Source organism: Oratosquilla oratoria, chromosome 7 (assembly GCF_046742065.1).
Source record: "Oratosquilla oratoria isolate Oo_2021 chromosome 7, ASM4674206v1, whole genome shotgun sequence".
Taxonomy (NCBI): Eukaryota; Metazoa; Arthropoda; class Malacostraca; order Stomatopoda; family Squillidae; genus Oratosquilla; species Oratosquilla oratoria.
The window spans coordinates 63,157,678-63,181,185 of NC_134783.1; the positions used below are offsets into that span (position 1 = coordinate 63,157,678).

The following is a 23,508-nucleotide window of genomic DNA, read 5'->3' on the forward strand; positions in this document are numbered from 1 at the left end:
TTATTATAATTTTTTTTTTTTTTTTTTTTTATTCTATTTTATTTGTTTTTTTTATCTTCTTTTTATTTTTAATTTAAGACTGTAGTGTTTAGCTCAGCTGGACACGAACTTGCCAATTCCTCACATTTGGAAGCAAGCCTCAGTTTCCTCTATGGGAAACTTTGTCAAGTTCAAGAGCCTTGCCATCACTTCCACCCCAAGTAGCAACCCCTTGCTACTGCTAATATATCACTTTCTAAAAAGCTAACAGCTTTGGTGCATATTCTCACTGTTCAAGCTGTTGTGTATACTTGTATGTACAACTATCAAAATCTTACAAGTCTTTAGTTCCCATCACTTCATAAGAGTGAGGTTATCATTGATAATATTGATTCCCAAGTTTGGGAATTGTCCTACTTTCAAGGTGATTTAAACAAACAAAAGAAAACTTGGTGGGCTTGCTGTAAAATGTGGGATATACACAATGCTAAGAGCCAAGCTGTGAATTCTTGGGAAAAAAATTATGCAGAATTATTATATTTTAAGTTATTTATTCACACCAATGACTTAGGACTGCTACAGGTAGAGCAAGTCATTGGTGAGCACAATGTCATCTGCAGTTTACAAATATGGTTCATCTCCGTCGTCTTGGTGCACATTCAGCCACCTTGCTTGGGTCCTCTACTAGTCTGTCCAGCTAAGGTCAGACAGTGAAGCGATTCTTGGCTGTGGATCCTGACTTGGACATGGTGTCGGTGTGTGCCTGGAATCCAATGTTGACCTGGCGTGGTATGCGTAACCTCTCCTTGAGGATTGTCCTGCAACATCAATGATCATTAGTCAAGGAAAACATTCTTCTCGTGTGAACACTTCAGTTGATTAAAATTAATACTTCACGGTGACTTAATTGTCAATGGGGAATTATATCTTTTTACCAAAGTTCCTTTCCCCATTATAAACCGTGGTTGAATCAAGTGCACGTGTGACACACACAAGCATATACCATTAAACCACCCCTCCCACTTTGGCCCTTGGGGAAGTAGGGTAGCTCTGTCCCCCACCACACTCCCCCAATTTGACATAGTTTTTCCAACAGCCACAACTAGTTTATCAACACCTGTTCAAAGTATGGCAACCTTACCACCTTCTCATCCATGCTAAAGAAATTTATGGATGTAATAATATTTAAAGCTGTATCTTCCTTTCATTCACTCTATTCTGCACTTAATCCCCTGCTGAACACATACAATGTACATCCAAAGCTCCCTTAACTCTATGCATCCATCTCGTTCTCACTTTTCCTTTAAAACTCATTCACTCCACTTCTGCTTTCTATATTCTCATTGCTAGCATTTCCCTATTCCTTCCCACAATGAGCTAGAACCACACTAGCACATTATGTTCAGGCTACCATCTAGCTTAACAATAACAACATAGAATAAGTCAAGCCCGAGATGCAGTCAGCAACATAATATCTTTTCCACAAGTGAGGACTTGTGGACCATGTGGCTGTTGCTAGTCACAAGTCTATCCTTATGACCACTACCAAGAAATAGGTTCATGGTGCAGAATCAGTCAGTAGGTTGTGGGTAAATATATGAGCATAATCTTCATAAGCTATGGGGATGCTGATGTTCCATGGTGGGTGTACATGGTATGTAGTAATCACAGTTGGGAAAGGAGATCCATCTTGTACATACATACATATACCAAGGCTTTTTCCCCCTTACAAGGGAGGTAGCCAAAAAGGAAAAGGCATAAAATCATTCCCACCCATTCCATCCCTGAATACACTCCACACCCCTCCACCCTCCCTCTTATCTTAGCACCTCCTGGATGACGGGTCATCCCTGCACCTTGTCCACTGCCCTGGGTCAGAAGCAGTGTCGCAAGACACAGCACATCCACAGCAAGGCCACTTCATTAAATCGGCAAACCCCCCTCTCCGTCCCCCCATGCATAAAAGGAGAAGACGGGGAGAAATCCCTTCGGGCTGCGTCAAATTTTGCTCACACATACTACCTCACCCCCCATCCCCCGTCCATTCCACCTCATGGATCACAACATCATCCATATACAACCATTCTCCATTCACCCCTGTCTTCTGTCCTCTCCTGTCCTTCCTCAACATAAATTCCCCTCTTCCCCAAAGCCTTGTACATACATACCGTATTTTTCGGACCATAAGGTGCGGACAAAAACCTTAAAATCAGCCAAAATCAGGTGGTGCGCCTTATGTGTGGCTTCAGTGCAACAAAAACCCTCGGACAGTGACGTACTATTTTGACACGTTTTGTAGCTAGCCTGCCGACGGCGACAGTGCATAGGCCTAGCAAAAGTTACAACCAAGTTATAACCAAGATGCATGTATCTTGACAAGAAAATTGAGAAAACTTCAACAGTTTTCGAGTCCATACCACCGCAACACAGACAGCCATTTTGCAGTGGTCTAGTCTCGCTCCACTCCGACAGTAGTCATTTGGGTATTTTTTTAGTTTCGACCATGGGCGCAATATAGCAATAGAAAATTAATTATTAATTTTGTAAATTAAAATGTATCAACATAATTAATTTTGTAAATTAAAATGTATCAACATAATATGCAATTTTGTGGGTGGAAATGAAAAAAAAAAATACCTTGCTACAAGCAACTATGCTAATGAACGAAGTTGGTAGCATAGGATCGGGACGCCATCTTGTCGTCTGTCAATTGACGGCCTCTGTACTTCCGACAGTACCTCGCCAGGTACATTTTCTGGAAGGAATGTTATGGAGCAGAGATGCATGCATTCCTTCAAGCTGCAAGAACTTTGAATACCCCGCAAGCTGAGAGAGTGGTTGAAAAGCCCGCCAATGTCTCTCATGACAACGAGGTCGAGCCAGATGACATTTAATTTGCAGGTAATGATTTATTAAACACAGATTAGGTTAGGTTAGACGAATTTATCCTTTCATTTCTTCAACGTCGGCATCAAGCATGGCGTACTATTCGTCCAACACGGCTTTGTTACTTACGAAATCTGTTTTAACACCTTTTTTGTTTTTTATTTCCACTCAAAAAATTGCTTATTACGTTGATACATTATAATTTACACAATTGATAATTAATTTTCTATTGCGCCCATGGTAGAAAATAAAAATTGACTGTCATTTGTAATAAATCTTGTGTTTTTAAGTGAATAGAGAATTCCAGGAATAAAACTGCTAATGTTGGTTTTATTCTCCACAATTCCCGTAACATGTTTATGTCGTTTTATAGGGGTATTGGCAGGGCAGACAATCCATGAAGGTGGTCTGATTTCACTGACCAAAAAAAAAAAAAAAATTTCATTTATTTTTGTAATTTTGCTAAATCCCAACCGATTTTTCTCATTCAACAACGAAAATTTTCAGTTCTGAATGCACTCACATATGCATGATTATCCGATGACGACACCAGGCGCGCCTTATATAAGGACGGGGAATAGCAAATTACGGGTGCGCCTTATGGTCCGAAAAATATGGTACATATACCAAGGCTTTTTCCCCCTTTCAAGGGAGGTAGCCAAAAAGAAAAAGGCATAAAATCATTCCCATCCATTCCATCCCTAAATACATTCCACTCCCCTCCACCCTCCCTCTTATCTTAGCACTTCCTGGATGACGGTTAGGTTAGATCCATCTTGTAGGAAAAAAATAAATAAATAAATAACAACTAATTCATGCATCATGGGGTAAATCACTTCATTCACTCACTGTTGCCAATCCCTACAGTATCTCTGAGCAAGGGAAGCTCATTGGTCAAGTGGGTTAAGGAGTCATTACTTGTGGCAAAAGTCGTGGGGATGGCAGTTTGAATCCTGCCAACAGCAAAGTTGAGTACCACAGCAAAGTTGAAGGGCATGGTTCATTAACTTCCACAATACGAAGTCCTCTGTAAGGGGTACCATCCTAGCCTTCCAATGGTAGGAGTTTCTGACATTAAACCATATCATCATCATCTCTGAAGCAAGCTCCCATGCAGACCTATCTCATTCCAAATAGCTCTCAGTAGGTACTGCTGACTTGTCCTAGCCATGAGTTTTGTGATCATCCTCTTCACCTCTACTGAAAGTTCTTTTGAAGGGTAAACCCCGTGAACAGGATTAACATCGGGGAAACATGCAACATGTCCATATAATCAGTTGACATTTATGAATTAGAACATAAGAATGAAGGAGACTGCAAGAGACCATAAGGCCTATACTAGGCAGCTCTATATCCATCACCACCTGTCGTCCCCATCCATAAAGTCTAGTCGTTTCTTAAAACAACTGATAGTTTCAGTGCTTACTACATGGTTACCAAGTCTATTATATTTGTTGACCACCCTATTAGTAAACCAATTCTTGCCTATTTCCTTCTTAAATCTAAATTTCTCCAGTTTAAAACCACTATTGCGAGTCCTGCCCTGTTGTTTTAATTTGATGACCTTGTTTGCATCACCCTTGTTAAAGCCTTTGATCCACTTGAATACCTCTATTAGATCACCCCGCACTCTGCGTCTTTCCAGAGAGTGTAAGTTAAGGTGCCTAAGACTCTCTTCATAAGACAAATTTCTGAGTCCATGTATCATTTTGGTCATTCTTCTCCGTACTGATTCTAGTGAATTGATGTCCATTCTGTAGGACAGAGACCAAAATTGTACCGCATAGTCAAGGATGGGTCTAACTATCACTAGATAGAGTTTGATAATTACCTCTGCACTTCTATTCGTTACCATCCTAGCAATGAAATCTAATGCTCTGTTAGTTTTATTCCTGGCACTAATACACTGTTTCCTGGTTTTAAGGTCTGGACTCACAAGAACTCCCAAGTCTCTTGCACTCAGTTTTCTCTAAAAGCGTGTTATCTAAGCTGTATCTATTTTTGGGGTTGTGTAGCCCTACGTTTAACATGGTACACTTAGAGATATTGAAGTTCATTTGCCATTTCACCGACCATGTGAACAATTTGTTAAGATCATCCTGCAGAATCTCAGCATCTTCTTCTGACCTAATTAGGCATCCTATTTTAGTGTCATCTGCAAACTTACTAACATCACTATGCTGATAACTGGCCTAGACCAAGTCTTAAGAAAGTCTCTGGTTTGATAGGTAGTCATTCTAGCAATACCCCATGATTCTACAAATGCATTTAGTACCAAAGATGTCAAAACACCTCTTCAAGTCAGCGTTAAATGTCCACATCTTATAGCCATACAGCAAAACAAGGAGCACAAACAACTTGAAGTTGATTCTTGGTCCTCCTGCTAAAATCTTACTTTATCTGTCAATTTGTTTTTTTTCTGGGGGTAATGCGAGTATAGTTATTGACAACACCATACACTTTGGTTGAGCGAGTTAATAATGTATGTAACTGGCAGCTGCCGACAAGTCTTATAAAAAGAAACGGCATGTTATTAGTAACGTTTTGCTTGTTACAGTTTTATCAAGTAAAGCTATATAACAAACAATATGGTGCACTAATAAAGGCTCCTTCCTCACATGGAGTTCCTTTTAACCAAGTTAACGACACCATGGGCAATGCCAATCCTTTGAAGGACTTACTGACATACCCATCACTGTTATTCACTACACTACCAAGGTATGTGAAGCTTTCCAAGTCCTTGCCACGTCTATGGACCGATTCACTTAATCAATCAATGCCTCGACTTCAATTGGAAAACTTGCAGCCCCACAGTGGCTGGCAATGATCCTCAGAACCTTCCACAGATGAAGAGAGATCTTGGGCCCTTCCAGGGTGAAACTCCTAATAGAGGTTAATGGGTTGCGAGGTTTTGAAAATGGGCAGTTTTGCTGTCCATCTTGTAGGACCACCACATTCAGGTACCCATCAATGGTCCCTTGAACTGTGTTATCCAAATCCCCAAATGCCAAGATCTTGGCCTTGGTACAGAACACCTGGAGACTGAAGCAATCTTGCCTCCCTGTGCAGTGACTCAAAGGGTGCAACCAGGACCTTCAACAATTCCAAAAGAAGTGCATCATCAGTAAAGACCAGGTCAGTAACTAGTGTTGCCAATGGATGCTCCACAAAAGGAAATGATTGACAATGTCTAATACCCAGTCCATGACGATGTTGAAAATTGTTGGAGTAAGTACACACCCTTACCTCACTCCTGAAGGTAGTATTGTTATTGTCTTTTAATGAGTTTTTTATTCCTAAAAACATTAGTAATATAAATTTTAAGGTCGTGTTTGAGGATTTTAAGCAAAGTAGAACAAGGGGAGCACATGAGGGATAGAAGAGAAGCAAAATGCAAGGTGAGGGAGGCAAAGAGGAGGGCAGATATAAAATGGGGTAGGACTTTGATGGATAATTTAAAAATATATATTCTGGAAGGAAGTAAAGTGTGTGTGTGTGGAGGGGGGAACTCAGGTCAAGAAGAAAAGGTACAGGGTGCAGATGGATAGATGTTAATGGAAGTGAAGATGGCAAGGGAAAGATGAGTAAAGTATTTCAGGGAATTCCCAATTGTAGTTTATGTAAGGTATTGATTGATTGTGGGAGTGGGAGGTATTAGAAAAATGAATGATGGAGCTGTAGGAAAGGATGAGGTACCAAGACCATTGAAAGTAATGAAAGCTAGTAAGGTACCTGGATTAGATGGGTGTCAAGCAGTGGCTCATAGAGGCAAGAGCAGTTATAGTAGACTGGCTAGTATTTACCTAGTTGTAATATACGGGAGGGGAGCTATGCTCGTGGTGACCTGTCTTTGTATCTCTCCGCATCAAGTTTTATCTTAAAATCTTGTATAGTGTTAGCACACACTGTTTTGTTGTCTAATTTGTTCCATGTATTTATCGCTCTGTGTGGGAAACTGTTCCTTTTCAAGTTTTTTCTATAACTATCCTTTTTCAAATTTTTTTCCGTGTCCTCTTGTTTTACCGTTGTCCCACATTAATAGGTCGTTCCTGTCTAAAACTTCCATTCCTTTCATTATTCTGTAGATAGTTAGCAAATCTCCTCTTTCTCTTCTTTGTTCCAGAGTTGGTAGGTTCAATTTGGATAGTCTTTGCTCATATGTTAGTTCGGCGAGTGTCGGTGCTAGTTTTGTTGTCGCTCTTTGTAATCTTTCTAGTTTCTTAATATTCTTTTTGGTACTGGGTGTCCAAAGTGATGCTGCGTACTCGAGTTTTGGTCTTATTAGTGTAGTAAGTATTTTCCTTATCATTTCTTCGTCCATATAGGTAAATGCCACTTTGATTGCTCTCAATAAGTGAGGTGTTTAATGTGTGCCTCACAGAGGGAATGTATCAGAGGACTGGAGGAGTGCTTGTACAGTTGCATTTTACAAAGGAAAAGGGGACAAATAACACAGTAGTTTTTGAGGGATCAGTTTGTTGAGTGTGGTTAAAGAGGAACATGGGTGTTAAGTGAAAGGATTAGAAGACAAACGAAGGAGTAACTAGGGAGGAGCAGTGTAGGATTAAGAAAGTTACAGGATGAGTTTATATAAATTTTTGCAGCAAAGCAGATATGCAAGAAGTTTTTGGCCAAATATAGGGATTTTTTTTTTGGGGGGGGATCTGGAAAAAAGCCTACAACAGTCAACAGGAAGGCATTGTACGAAGTACTGCAGATGTACAGGATAGGGAGAAAGTTGTTACAGCCAGTCAAAATTTTTAATGTGTAGTAGAGTAGAAAGGGAGGAGTGGTGGAATATAGATTGAGAGAAGCAAGTAAATGCCTTGGGGGATTATAAAAGTGTAATGAGAAATAGACATTTGGGAATGAATGCTAAGAGTAGATTGTCTGAAGGGGTAATTGTGCCAACAGCACTATATGGGTCAGAAACATGGAACATACGAGAGGAAGAATTCAAATGTGTTTGAGATGAAATGCATGAGAAGTATGGTAGGGGTTACCAAACTGGATAGATTGAGAAACAAGTGAGGAGGAGTGTGTGGGTGGAATGGGGGTTGGGAGATAGGGATGAAAGTATTGGGATGGCTTAGAGACATGGAAAGATTGGGTGAAAAAAGATTAGTAAAAGAGGTGTGGAAGGCAGAGGTGGTGGGAGTGAACATGAAGGGACGACCAAGGATGAGATGGATGGATGGGGTAAAAGGGGCACTGGGAAAGAGAGGAATGTCTGTTAAGGAAGGGAGAAGACAGAAGATTGGGGTGAGTGGAGAATGGTCATGTGTTGATGATGCTGTGATGCATGGGAGTGGGTGGGAATATGTGCGAATGATATTTTGATGCAACCCAAAAGGATTTTCTCCTGTTGTTTCTTTTTCTGCATGAGGGGATGGAGAGGGGGAGGGGGGGTCACTAATTAAATGAAGTGGCCTTACTGTGTTTTGCTGCAATGCTTCTGAGCCAGGCAATGGACAGGGGGCAAGGATGACACTTTGTCCATATGAAGCTACAATAAAAGGTAGAGGCATGCCTTGGTTGGCTACCTCCCTTACAAGGGGGAAGAAACCTGTTACTATATTGACAGTCTTTTTTCATGTGATGTTCTTTTGAGAGGATTTTGGTTTCTGTATTTAGGTGCCCTATAGGAGTGGTTTTGGTGTGTCCTGTTGTTGTCCTCTGCTTCATTCTGTAGTTCTTGTAAACTGTTTGATTTGTTGATTGTTGGGAACCATGCTGTTCAGGAGTAGTCTTGATGGTTATTAGTTTATTTATGTTGTCCAAAGTTGGTCCTAGTGATGGTTTTTAATGTGAGGGTGATATACAGGGGTGTGAAGGGAAGTGGGAGGTGAGCCAGTTGTTGTTTGCTGATGACACTACACTCATGGGTAAGACAAGGTTCTAAGGTAGTTAGTGAGAAAGTTTGGGAAGATATATGAAAGTAAATGTGGATAAATGCAAGGTGATGAGATGTAAAAGAGGTAAGGGTGGCAGTGAGTTAGTCTTAAAAAAGAGAGTGGCTAAAGGAATAGGATAGTTTCAAGAACTTAGTGTCATGTGTAACAAGGAATGGAAATCTGGATGAAAGTAAACTACAGGGTGTGGGAACCGAGTAAACGTCTTGATGGAATGAAAGATGTCATAAGAAATAGGTATCTAGGGATGGGCACAAAGAAAAGACTATATGAAAGGGTGATTGTGCATACAGCATTGTATGAAGCACAGACTTGGAATGCAAGGGTGGCAGAAAGGAGAAATTTAAATGTATGGTGGGGCTTACATGGATGGACTGAGTGAGACACAAGGTGAGTTGGCGAGTGAAGGGGTGGAACGGGAGCTGGTAGAGAGGGTTGCTCATACAGGGATGGTTTAGGCATATGGAAAGAACGAGTGAAAGAAGACTAACAAAGAGTGTGCAAGGCACTGGTGGATGAAGTGAACTTGTGAGGATGACTGAGAATGGTAGCCTGTCTTTTGAGCAGGGAAGGGAGAAGACAGGAGATAGGTATGGGCAGAGAATTGTTGTGAATGGATAATTGACTGCATAAAGGGATTTCTCCTCAGCTTCTCTATATATTTATGAGGGGACTAGGAACGAGGGTTGCCATGCAAGTGAAGCAGTGGAAAACCAGCTTTGGCTGTTGACTGCTGTAGAGGGTATTGCTTCTGACCCAGGTGGTGGGCAGGGTACAAGGATAGCCCTTCATCCATTAGGTGCTAAGAGATATTTAAGAAACAAATGTGTGGGGGATGGGCAGAGGGTGAGTGCATCCATTGGCTGGCTACTTCCCTTATAATGGGAAAGGATGCCTTTTGGGATATAAACATGTATTCCAATATCCCCACATATAATTTTGTCTTAAGGCTCCCTATTCCTCCCATAGGTAGGGTGCCTTGTTGAGAGGGTTTCATGTTGGACTCCACAACTCACTGCTGCCAGGTTTTAATTGAGGTTCTCTTGTGGCCTAACCTTTTCTGGCTACAACCTACTAAAAGCTTTTGGCTGCAATGGGCAGAAAACTAGTACAAGTATGGAAAGTTGCCTGAAGTCAATTTGAATAGCACTTATATCAATAAGTTATTGTTATTTTAAGAACATAAGAATGAAAGAGACTGCAAGAGACCATAAGGCCTACACTAGACAGTTCCATGTCCATTACCACTTGTCATCCCCATCCATAAAGTTGTCTAACCATTTCTCAAAATAACTTATAGTTTCAGCACTCACTACATGGTTACTAAGTCTATTCCATTCGTTGACCACCCTATTAGTAAACTAATTCTTGCCTATTCCCTTCTTAAATCAAAATTTGTCCAATCTAAGTCCATTACTGCGAGTTCTGCCGTTATTTTAATATGACGACCTTGTTAAAGCCTTTGATCTACTTAAACACCTCTATTAGATCACCCTGCACTGTGTCTTTCCAGAGTATAAGTGAAAGTGCCTAAGCCTCTCTTCGTAAGGTAAATATCTGACCCCATGTATTATTTTGGTCATTCTGCTCTGTACCGATTCCAGTGAATTGATATCCATTCTAAAAGACGGAGACCAAAATTGTACCGCATCACATTTCATGTATGCATCATAGGATGCAGGTTCTAGGATGGATGTGGAAAAATACCCGTAACAATAGGAAGCTGTGGAGAAATCATTAATGTACTGGTGTTCCGTCACCCAGGATTTGGTTTAGGGTTGGAGCTATATTTTTTTTTTTTTACCTCTTCCATATGATGACACCTACGTAGGCATCACGAGGCACGAGTGGGCACACAAGGATGCTGGTGTTGGCATCCTGATACTTATTTTGTAGTTGTAGTGGAGGTCCTTGAATTCTGTGAACTGGCTTGATCACTACTTCTGCATTTATTATTAACCGGTGAAGGAGAATGAGTAACACTGCACTGACTTCATATCTTATAATGTGAGTATTGTGATGCATCAATCATCGTACCTCAGGCATCCAATACTGCACACATGAATTTGAGCCGTGTGTTTCCCAATTTTTTAATCTGGTCTAAAGGCCTTTTTATCAAGATTTAAATTTTCAGCCTATCCTTCAGTGGACAGGGTGCAGGGATGACCCGTCATCTAGGAGGTGCTAAGATGGGAGGGAGGGTGGAGGGGTGTGGAGTGTTTTCGGGGATGAAATGGGTGGGAATGTTTTTGTGCCTTGTCCTTTTTGGCTACCCCCCTGGTAAGGGGAAAAAAAGCCTTTGTATATGTATGTATGTATCCTTCATAACACCATGTATATAATATATATATTATATACATTATATATATTATATTATATAGTATATATTATATAGTATGTGTGAGTAAATTTTGATGCAGCCCAAAGGGATTTCTCCCCGTCCTCTCCTTATATGCAAGGGGGGACGGAGAGGGGGGGGTCGCCGATTAAATGAAGCGGCCTTGCTGTGGATGTGCTGTGTCTTGCAACACTGCTTCTGACCCAGGGCGGTGGGCAAGGTGCAGGGATGACCCGTCATCCAGGAGGTGCTCAGATGAGAGGGAGGGTGGGAGGGGTGTGGAGTGTATTTAGGGATGAAATGGGTGGGAGTGTTTTTATGCCTTTCCCTTTTTGGCTACCTCCCTTGAAAGGGGGGAAAAAGCCTTGGTATATGTATGTATATAAATACATACATATATTATATAAATGCAATATATAAAATCTGTTCCTGACTTGTAATAATTTTTTGTTACTTAGGTCCCAAATAAATGAAAAAATGCTATTATTATAATTTTGGGTTTGTAATAACTAGGTTAGCCACTAGCATTCAACCTAATAAATTTTTTGAACTGCAGCAAAAGCAATGCCACATTTTCAAGTGCAATTTGGTGCTAAAAACTATTTTTTCCCCAAAATCTGATGACTAGCCTGAATTACCCTACATATTTTATACATATATATTCATTTAACATGTTTATAATTCATACTTTCAGATTTTAAGTTCCACACTTTCTGATAGCTGCACGGGGCTCCCAGCACCCCCAATTCCTTGTTATATATGCAGACCACTCCATATGATGGGTGTTAGCAAACTGCGGAAGGGAAAGAATGCTGCTGCTGTCCATTACCCAGATATCCCATCATCAACTGCTCCAATACAATTATTTTGAAGAGGAGATGGATACTGAGGACTTTGCTTACCTGCTTGAGTTACCTGAGAAAGTTCCTTTTTCCCAAATCAAAAAAAGTAAATGACTTGGTCAGGGATACAGGTCGAAGTCCAATGCAGAGGTATTCATCTCCAGGATGAAGCAGTGGAACTTGGTTAATGAGGAGTCAGTGTAGTTGACACGAACCTTTCTCAGGCTCACTCTTAGGGATAGCCTCTGTTTCTGTCATGATGTGCAGGGACCGTATGACATTATTGGGGTGCCATCTGTGCCCAAGGAGTGGAGGCTCTTCATAGATAGCTCTGCCACAAAGGAAACAAGTTCCTGATGCTGCCCCTAACCCATTCAGTCTGCCTGAAGGAAGACTACTACAGCAAGAGTCCTCCTGGAGGCTCTGCAATACAACCAGTACAATTGGGAAATCATTGGAGACTAAGATGTTGGTTTTCCTGCTTTGTCTCCAGGGAGGCTATATCAAATTCCAATGCTTTTTGTGTCTTTGGGACAGCAGAGCCACCTGCGACCACTACACCAGGAAGTACTGGGACCAGCGAACAGAATTTGTAGTCGAGACCTGGATCATCATGTGGGAGCTACTGGTTGATCCCAGGATTGTGCTCATGCTGCCACTTTCAACCAGGAATCAGCTGCTCTTAAGTACCTTCTTGAGTTCTTCCCCAAGTTATCTGAGGCCAAAATCAAAGGTGGGCACCTACTCAGAAGAACAAGGTGAACAATCCACCAAGATGTGAAGGAGATGAAGCAGAGGTACAGAAGCACTGTTGCAAGACACAGCACATCCACAGCAAGGCCACTTCATTAAATTAAAGCAGGGGTACCAGGGGCACTATATCAGGGGGCTGGTGTGGGAGTGCAACCTAGACTAAAACCACAAATCCAGGAAATCCAATCATTTCTGACACGTTCAAATTACTTTATAACTGCCATTTGTTTTTACTTTTTGGTTTTTGATAAGCTTGAGTCATAAAACATATACTCTGTTGATAATTATATGAACTGTTAATTTTTTCTTGAAAAATATGAAAACTTCGAAAAACTCATAACCACAAACCCAAACTTCTGATTAAACGAGTGTTTTATATATACATATATAATAATGGGACATACACCAGGAAACGGCATTTAGAAACGGAACAAAAAATGTGTTAAACATCGTAATGAGAAAATGCCAAAAATAACCCTCCCACAACCAAAGTTACTATGCTGCACTCCTACCCTCCCCTGGGAGTGAAGTAGAGAGGTCCCACCCCCCAAACTTATGAACAATATATAATGTAACACCAGAGCACCCTCTACAGAGGATAACAAGTCACCACAACTGGTAATCCCACCAAGATTTAACATTCCCAAGCTTCCCAAACTCCCCAAGCCTTGCTAACCATCCGTTTGACCCATACCAAACCCAAACTGGATAAACCAAGATTTTTGTTCCCAAAATCTACCAACAATGAATCAATAATCAAGAAATGCCCTGTGAGAATATACTGCAAACTTGGAGACCAAGGTGGAACTGAAATGTGGCCACAAGATACCCTAACAACAGAACTAGAATCAAGAGCTAAGTATGACAAAGTCATAGCTCTAAGACCATGGCAATTGCCCCAATTCAAACACCACTAAAGAACTTTCAACAGCAATGGTGTAGTTGTCTGCATCCCATCTCTACAATATCACACCAAAATAGAAATATATAAAATTGTGTAGTAACTAAAACCATAAATGGTACAAAGATCAATATCCCACACTAATAGTGACTTTCAATCTACCACAAGTTCTAACATATTTGAGTTAAATTGTATAGAAGTAATATCCATGCCCATGTCACTCCTTGGACTGCCAGCACTTTGGAGACTCTAAATGTGCCACCGCCAATGGTTTTGAATTCGGCCATACAAAGAATTAGTTCAAGGCTGTGGTTTAGGAAAATGTCATCATGTGATGATACATTGAGGAAAGAAGCACAATTTTGTATTACTGCATATCACTTACTGGAAACTTTTTGCCTTATAGCACCCATGCAAAAGGTAGACTCTTCTGATGGCAGTGCACCAAAGAAAAGGAAACCAATCACCATACAAAGTGCTTACTTAGGCTGGTTCTGACCTCTGCCAAGTCATCTGGGAAAGCTTGGTCCCTGTTTTGGGAATGTGCCTTCCATCTGTATTCAGTTGAACAGGTATGGCATAAACAATTATGCAGTTTGATGCAAGGCTGTGAATCTGTTGCCTCCAGATTATACTGATAATTAAACAAGTTCTCCAACTGATCTCCAAAGTTACTCCAACATGTAAATTAGCCGCCCACACTACACAGAGGCTTCTTCCCCTTTGTCAGAGAAATCCCCAGCCAAGCACCACGCCTGATCATCCAACTCCCATCTGTTCCCCTGGTATCGTAGCTCCTAATGGAGTAAGTCGTCACCCCACTGCCAGTCAGAAGCAATGTAGCAAGACAGTAAATCCACAATAGGGCCAGCCGCTTCATTTAATGATGACTCTCCCTCCCTCGGCCCCTCGTACAAAAATGAAGACAAGGAAGAAAAATTAGATAAAAAAAAAAATTAATAATCAGACAATGTGCACACTTGCATTCGCAACACCATCCAGCACTGAAATCGTTCCAACAAATAATAGGCCCAGCCAGATTCAAACTGCTCTACACACAATAAATAACAGCATCTCATACTAGTTTTGCATTAACAATTGCTAGACAACAAAACAATACAACTTCCCAGAGAGATTTATGGACCCACCAGGTTGCTGTTGCCAGGTACCCAAGTCACAGGCCTCATACAAGATAAACCAGGGGCAATAGACGGACTTGTCCCAAAGCTCTGCCAGAAAACTCATGCCACCCTTGTAATGATCAACAGCTACCAGTCTGGGTAGGGCAAGCATGGAGCACTAAGATTTGGTGCATCTTCCGTGTGATGGTTGCATTTGAGGAAGTCTGTTTCTATGGGCAGGCCTCGGTTTGCATGCTGAATGGTGACAAACTCTTTGGAAGTGCAACTCCTTTCTCTTGAGTGAGATACTTCAACAGGGGTAACATCGGAGTGGGGGGATGGTTTCTTGGAGTAGGGAGTCTGGTAGTCAATCTTATAATGCTTGTTTTGAGATCAGCATTAATATTTGTATGGATTGTTACATGGGTCGTTAGTAGGCTGTTGTAGACATTTTAGTACATTTGTGGTGTAGTTTTTAATTTCATTCAGTTGGACGTGCTCACGTTATGCAACAGGACAGGCAAGAAAGGTTGAGGGGTCTTGCACAGTATTATCATTCTAATAGTTTTTCAAGGGAATATTTTGGTTTCTGTATGCAATGTCCTTTTGGGATGGTTATGACAATTTCTGTTATAATCAAGGGAATATTTTGGTTTCTGTATGCAATGTCCTTTTGGGATGGTTTTGACAATTTCTGTTATAATCAAGGCTTTCGGTATACCGATAAATCCAGTGCCTATGATCTCATTTGAAAAAGACCCATGGTCTTCAGGTAAATTGCAACAGCCTCAGAGGGACTGCAAGTTACTCGAGGAAGGTATATCATGTTGTCTGGGGATTGTTAGTACAAGGGGTTCTGTGTTGTGGGTGCATCTAGGGCAGTTATGCTGCAGCCAGGCCTTTCCCGTTTTGGCTTTTTGTAAAATTTGTAAGGCATGTTGATAGCAAAGTGTTTAGGAAGAAAGTCGAGCACAAGTTCACATGGGAGAGGGTGGCGGATGGAAGGGTGGTAAATAGAGCTTTAATGGACTATAGTGGTAACTAGGAGAACAGTAGGAAGAGCTAATGATGTACATGTTCTATGGGGAGTCTGGGGGAATATCAGATTTTTTGGAAGGAAAGTTGAGAGTGGAGGATTGATGGAGAAAGAGGAAAAGGACAAAAGGTAGGGAGGTGCTTAGAGTACTGTTTAAACAGTAAAGAAAAGGAGAAATACAAGAAAGTGAGAGAGGAATGGGGATGGTTCAAAGAGGGAGTCACAAGGCGTGTGAAGATGGTGTGTGGAACAAGGAGGATGGGAGGAAATAGATGGGCTTTGTCTTGCAACACTGCTTCTGACCCAGGGCAGTGGGCGAGATGCAGGAATGATCCGTCATCTAGGAGCAGCCAACAGGGAGTGTTGTGGGGATGAAATGGCTGGGAGTGGTTTTTATGCCTCATTTTTTTTGTTACCTTTGTAAGGGGGAAAAAAGCCTTTGGTATATGTAAGTCGTGTTCTAATTGTTGGGAACCATGCTCTCCAAGTGGTCAAGTTTGGTTTTCAAGTTGTGCATCTAGATCGGTAAGTTTCCTCTCTTTGCTGTCCAAAGACTGTACTCGCTAAGGTTTTTATTTTTTCTCGTTGATCTCCACCAGGTCTCCAATGTGGGCCAAGGGTCATGGGATTATCACAGTAAAGCCCAGAATTTAGTTCTTTTGCAATGGAAGGGGGTGACCATTCAATTCTACTGCTGGGTTTGTTTTGAAAGGAGTCGCATGGTTTGGTCACTAGTCATCAATTGGAGTATAAACCATGGAGCACAACTTCGGTCACCTGTCCCCTTTGTCCCTCCAAGCATACTCCTTACTCCAAACAACCCTCGTCTGATTAAAGGGTGGTCTTTCAGGATGTGAATTCCAGTCCAAATAGTACCTGAAGGTCAAGGATTGTGTCTTTGCAACTCGAACTGAGAAAGATGATCTACAGGATGGGAAAAAGTATGATTTCTTTTATTATTATTATTATTATTTTTTTTTTGTCTTTGCCGTGTCTAGCTGCACTGCTTTTGACCAGGTGCAATGGGCAAGATTCAGGGATGACCCATTATCCAGGAGCCAAGTAAAGAGGGAGGAGGGGTGAGTGAGAGTGGAACTATGCCTTTTGACTTTGGCTACCTCCCTTGTAAGGGGGTTGGGAGCCCTTGGTATATGTATACACAATGTCTGTCTATGGGAAATTGTAAAGGATTCTCTTTGCAGTACAAGCCATAGCACAACATCCAGATTCCACCATGGAATTGAGCAATGAGATATGGATGGTGAAGATTTGAGATAAAGATCTGCTATGTAAATTGTGAGATGGGCCAAAGTGTTGGTTAATGCAAAAGTCCCCTACTGTTCTGGAGATGTATGATGCTGTTAACGGCTCCCAGTTTATATAATAGAAGGAGCATTTGTGTTGCGAGGATGGAAGAGCATGGAGTGGCAAGTGATCACAGCCAAAATCAAGTGGATAAAGGTCAATGGAAAGTAGTATTACAGGAATTGGAAAACATGTATACAAAATAAAAAACTACCTACCTACCTTTCAATTATATTTGTTCTCACTCCAACTCAGGAAATAATAACCAGCAAAGGATCTTTTCCATTCTTATAATTAAAGTACTACAAGTGTCACATACACACAAAGCACAAGACAAAATTACAACACTTTATACATATCAGACAGATTAAATTAAACCACTTAACAAGTTTACTTGTATACCATACATTTGTGATATTCATTGAATTTACACTGTACATATGAAAGTACTAACTGAAAAGATATGCCCAAAATCCTGATGAGAATACAAATGATATAAATCATTGACAATTTACCAATTTTTTAACCTATTGACCGGAAAATGCCTCAGGGGGAAACCTGAACTTGGTTCAATCAAAACCAAAACCCACTTTCTTCCCCCAAAATTCATGCAAAGGTTTGGGATGGAATGATGTCAGTGAATTTGATCGTGGCCACATTTAACGTCAAATCATAATTACGGTAGTGTTGAAATCACTTCCACACAATTCAAGAGATGCAACAAACATAATCACACTGTAATTCAATTACAAAAAGTAAATGAACTTCCTCTTAAAACATGTCACGTGTAAATACAGTAACATGATATGACCAAAATGATGGCTCAGTCCAACTGCCTCCCCCCACCATGGAGAAGGGGGTGGAAAGAATAAGAATAAAAAAAAAAATAAGAGCAAAGAATAAGAACAAGCTGAAGGGGGTGGGGTGCACTACTGTATGGTGATTTTATTCTGCTCTGATGAAACCCCGATCGAGAGGGTTAAGTGATGGGTATCTGTGTGGGCATCATGGTTGTTGCTGAGGATGACAGTGGGAACAGGATGATTCTAGCAAGTGAAGTGACTCCTAACATACGATCCTGTTTTCTTGGCTGTGGACTCGTGTATCTGGTACATAATGCTGACTTGGGCTGGGATACCTAGGCTGGATTTCAGTTTCTTGCTGCAAGGAGATTTTGGTGGAAAAGATGCATTATGGGCTAAAGCAATATACCAAAGGATGCCATCTAATAATAAAAGAAAAAAATATCAAACAAAAGTAACATCACCCGGCATAAAAATAATAGGATTTCAAATCACAAGAAAATTAGTAAGCAATCCACAACCAAGTTAGTTAAATCCCTTTCATACTAATTTCACCTCAAAATATGGCATTATACACACACCTGTGCAGCAAGAACAAAATGAAAATGTTAAGGCCACAGTCTATAACAGCAATACCCCTTTCTACAGCATTATGAAATATGAAAGCCAGGTCATATATATAAAAAAACACACACAAAAATTAAACCACAGCCATGCCCTTGGTTGCTTGGCATCACCTGATCACTGCCTGTCTATCTTCAATTAAAATGCTTTCTATTTTACTCCAGCAGTATCATCTTCTTGGGACCCATCATAAATACCAAAAAAGCAGTCACAAACACAAAAGGAAAAATCACAAACACACAAGCACCAAAGCATGTGGAACAACTGCAACTGAAAACACTACCAACCATCACTGCCTAATGGCAGCCAGTGAAACTACATGGGTATTCAGCCAAGTCTTTATCAAATTTACTAGAATTTCACTTTCAGGATCAACTGGTTTATTTCTTTTTTACTTTTATTCTTTTCCCATTTTGTATTTGCATTACTTTTGGTATATGATGTCAAGCTAGCACTAGCACCATAAACCTGTCGCTATTTCTTTTTTGCATGGTGAAGATGGATGGGAGTGGGTGTGTGCCTCAACTGACTACCTCCCTTATAAGTGGGATAATAACATTCCCTAGACTATATGTATGGCCAAACAACCCTTGCCCAACACAATGCTGAAGACAATGTAGTTAAAGGCAACATCTCAAAATTATGTAAAGCAGAGCATGACTAAAATTATATAAAAAAAATAAGTACATACATACATACATACATATACCAAGGCTTTTTCCCCCTTACAAGGGAAGTAGCCAAAAAGGGAAAGGCATAAAAACACTCCCACCCATTTCATCCCTACATACACTCCACACCCCTCCCACCCTCCCTCTCAAAGGTAGAAAGTAAATAGGACAGCAAGACGCTGTAATACATATACTATAGAAGAGTTGTGTGTGAATGACATTCTGACACAGCCAGAAGGAATTTCTCCCAGTTTTGCTGCATTGATTCTGACCCGAGCAGTGTGGTGGGAGACAGGGAGGACGCTTCATCCACAAGGAGCTATGATGAGAGGGTGGGAAGGGTGGTGGGAGTGGAATGGTTGCATATCTTTTGACTTGACTGTCTCCCTTATGAGGAGAAAGAAAAAGAAAAAGAAAGAAAAAGCTCTTGGTATGTATATACATAGATAGCAACTTCAATCAACAACTGACAATGAACAACCACAGCAGTACCAATACACCAATTGATCATTCACACACAATTTTTTTAAAGATATTTGAGTCCTTTCAAAAGTTCTTCATTTCCAATACATTAGCCCAACAAACACCTGACCTATCACAAATACACAATTCACACAATTTCATTTTACTGCTCTTTCTCCCAATCACTTCTATTGTTCCCCTCTTAATCCTTTCAACATATTCCCACACATTATCAACCATAATAAAAGATTGAGCCCTCCAAACTAGAATAAGCATGGGCAAACATTACTTACAATGACACTTCCAAATCAAAATGTCAACATCAAAATTAAATCAAAATGTGTGTACATCAGCAAACTATAAAAAAAACTGAGGGATGGAAAGTTTGCCAAAGCACATCAAATTTTTGAGCATCAAAGACCAAGTCCATCAAAAACTTGCAGTTGGGGTGTCAAATGAAAATGTGCATGGCCAAGTGAATTGGAAAAGAATGTATAAACGAAGGCATTCCCTCCACAAGAGGGCTGCACCAAGGAGGAAATGTCAGTATTGTAGGTAAGGAACAACGACAATTTCGCACAAAAAGGGACAAGAGTAACAACGTTCCTTTTCCATGTAGAACCCCCCTCATTTTGTGCCCATCATCACCCAGAACAGTCCCAACTGGAATTCACGGGTGGGAGCGGGTGTATGCCTTCTGACTCCGCTTCCTCCCTTACAAGGGGGAAAAAAGCCCTGGGTATATAGTTAGATACAACTTTGTCAACCAGTGCTTCTATCCTTATGGACAATATTGCATTGAAGAGGTAGTAACTTGCGGCGAAGAAGAAATCAGAAGGTAGCAGAATGGATAAAATGGTCAGCATTTTTTCTAGCGGAGATTAGTTTTCAACCATAAAAGAACATTGCACGATTCATTTGTTGGGATGTGACAAGTCCCCCAAAATAATGACTGTTCATTATCAATATCGAGTTCATGTCTCATCAGTGTCTTCAAAATATAGATAGCTTCCTTGTGTGACACAGTTAAAGGTTAGCATACATTCATAATTATACCAGTAAAAGATCAATATCAAACCTTTATTAATATAATTAATCAATAATGATTATATATTATATATAATAATACATTCATAATTATACCAGTAAAAGATCAATATCAAACATTTATTAATATAATTAATCAATAATGATTATATATTATATATATATAATAATAATAATCTATATACTAAGGGCTTTTTTCCCCCTTACAAGGGAGGTAGCCAAGTCAGGCAAATACCCACTCCCGTCCACCACCCTTTTCTTCCCCCTAATCTCAGCTCCTCATGGATCATCCCTGTTTACCACCCACTGTCCAGGGTCAGAAGTAATGCAGCAAGTGACAGACCATCCACAGCAAAGCTGATATACTTAATCAGCATCCCCCTCTGTCCCCTCTTGCAGAAAGAGGAGGCAGGGAGAAATCCCTTTGGGCTGCATCAAAATATTATTCATACATAACCACTCCCTAACACCCCCCCCCCCCCTAATGAAGTGGCTTTGCTGTGGATGTGCTGTCTTGCTACACTGATCATGACCCAGGGCAGTGGGTGAGATGCAGGTATGACCAGTCATCCAGGAGGAGCCAAGATATGAGGGAGGGAAGGGGCAAATGGGAGTGGAGTATGTAGAGAATGGAATGGGTGGGAGTGGATTTTGTGTCTGTTTCTGGCTACCTCCCTTGGAAGGGGGAAGGAGCCATTGGTATATGTAGGAATTACAAATAATATTAATATTTTGGGTAAGATGCAGGGTTGCATGGATCAGATTTTCTTGGTAAGGCAGAGGTGCAAAAAAGATTGAGCAAAAGGTAAGGATGTTTTTCAGGCCTTTGTGGATTTGGAAAGGGCTTGTGACAGGATGGAGAGAAAGGCACTCTGGAAGGCTTTGCAGATATATGGGATTGGGTGAGAACAGTTATGGGGTGTTGAGAGTTTTGAGCAGTAGAGCCTGTGTTAAAATTGGAAATGGAGAGATTGAGTGGTCTGGGGTAAAAGTGGGACTGTGACATGGATGTGTCTTGTTGCCATGGCCGTTTGGTGTGTTCATGGATGGGGTGGTGCAAGAGGTGGAGGCCAGGATGATGGGCAGAGTACTGGAGATGGTTCAAGAATGTGGAGATGGGCCACTTGTGGTTTGCTGATGGTGCTGCCCTTAGGGCAGAGTTGGAGGAGGGAGTGGAGGGTTGTTGATAGAGATTGGGAGAGTTGAAGGCAAGTGTGGGTGGGGGTAGGGTGATGCGATGTGCAAGGGGAGAGGCAGCAGGCTGGAAGCGAGTCTTAAAGGAAAGAGGCTGAAGGAAATGGATAGCCTTGGGTATTAGGGGTTGCAGGTGGCAGGAGAGTGAGGAGTGGAGGTAGAAGTAGATTGTAGACAGAAGCAGGTGAATGCTTTGGGGGAATTAAAAAGTATCATGCAAAATAGGCTTTTGGAAATGTATGAATGGAAGAGACTAAATGAAGGGGTGACTGTGCCGACAGCACTGCATGAGGCAGAAACCTGGAATTTAAGCGAGGCAGAGGAAAAGTTTCAACATGTACGAGATGAAATGTCTGAAGTATGGTGGGGGTTTAAAAGGTTGGGTAGAGTGAGAAATGAGATGGGGAGGAGAGCTGGGGTGGAAAGGGAGATGGCAGGTGGGGCTGATGAAAGCCTAGCTATTAGGAATGTGGAGGGCAGAGGTGGGGGAGTGAACTTGAGGGGGCAGCTGGGGGTGGGGAGCATTGAGCCAGAGGGGAAGGCAGGAGATAGGGGTGAGTGGAGAATGGCTGTATATGGATGATACTGTAATGCAAGGGAGGGGGGGAATAGTATGTAGCCTGAAGGGATTTCTCCTGGTCTTTTTTTCTCTGCAAAGGGGGACGGGAGGGGGTTGCCGATTTAGAGAAGTGGAATTGATGCGGATGTACTGTGTCTTGCTGCATTACTTCTGGTCCAGGATAATGGGCAGGATACATGGGGTGACCCATCATTCATAAGGAGCTGGGATGAGAGGGAGCAAAAGCTACCTCCCTTGTCAGGTGGAAAATAGCCCTAGGTAGACGGACAGATTAACCCTTTATAAATTTAAATAGAAATGACAGGTACATTCCCAAACATCATGCACTGCTGCACTGTTACACTCCCCAAATGAACCATCTAATGGTTGAAATAGCAACTTAAAAATTACTTTTAACTCACCCTATCCTTAAGATGCTCTCTGGCTTTTTGCTATCTCCAGTCCATACGCCAATTTTATCTCCCTTTGGTCGGACATTGACCACAGCACCGCAGATGTCGTCACTATGATCTTCAAAAGATTCTCCCACTAATAAGAGTAGCTGTGGAAGGAAATTTACGTAAGTATGGGCATGAGGCAACAACAAATTCAACGTTATCAAACACTTACAGTAATGGCAAAGCAAAATTTAGACTAGTCAAGGTTCTCACCACTATGGGTTTTAACTCGCAAATCAGTCACCAACAACAGTGTAGATCTTCAAAGACCACAAGATGGAGAAAAAATGAAATAAATAAATACAAAATATATATACATACATACCATACATACATATACCAAGGGATTAGCTTTGTAAGGGTCGTTAGGAAGGCTTATGGGAGGATCTTGATTGAGAGGATTAGGAGAGGAACAGAGGGATAATTGGTGAGAAGCAGTGTGGATTTAGAACAAGTAGAGGTTGCGTAGATCAGATTTTTGTGGTAAGGCAGATATGTGAGAAAGCTATAGGAAAAGGTAAGGATATTTTTTGGGCTTTTATGGATCTGGAAAAGGCTTATGACAGGGTAGACAGGAAGGCACTGTAGGAGGTTTTGCAGATATATGGAATAGGAGG

The 23,508-nt window shown here is 41.1% G+C and overlaps 1 protein-coding gene across 2 annotated transcripts in view; it reads right to left on the reverse strand.

The window, feature by feature from the left end:
* Nucleotides 1–9: 9 nt before the first annotated feature.
* The window catches only part of LOC143027189 (eukaryotic translation initiation factor 4E-1A-like), a 37,686-nt gene continuing 14,187 nt past the window's right edge, over nt 10–23,508 (reverse strand). The window contains exons 4-5 of one of the 2 annotated variants that reach the window (XM_076188352.1): nt 22,856–22,995; nt 10–797 (exon numbers count right to left, since the gene is read on the reverse strand). In XM_076188352.1, coding sequence (XP_076044467.1) covers nt 683–797; nt 22,856–22,995 — 255 coding nt within the window. In that variant the 3' untranslated portion in view covers nt 10–682. Of the gene's footprint in view, nt 798–17,349; nt 18,235–22,855; nt 22,996–23,508 lie in introns of those variants that run through there. The other variant, XM_076188353.1, reaches the window with a different exon arrangement.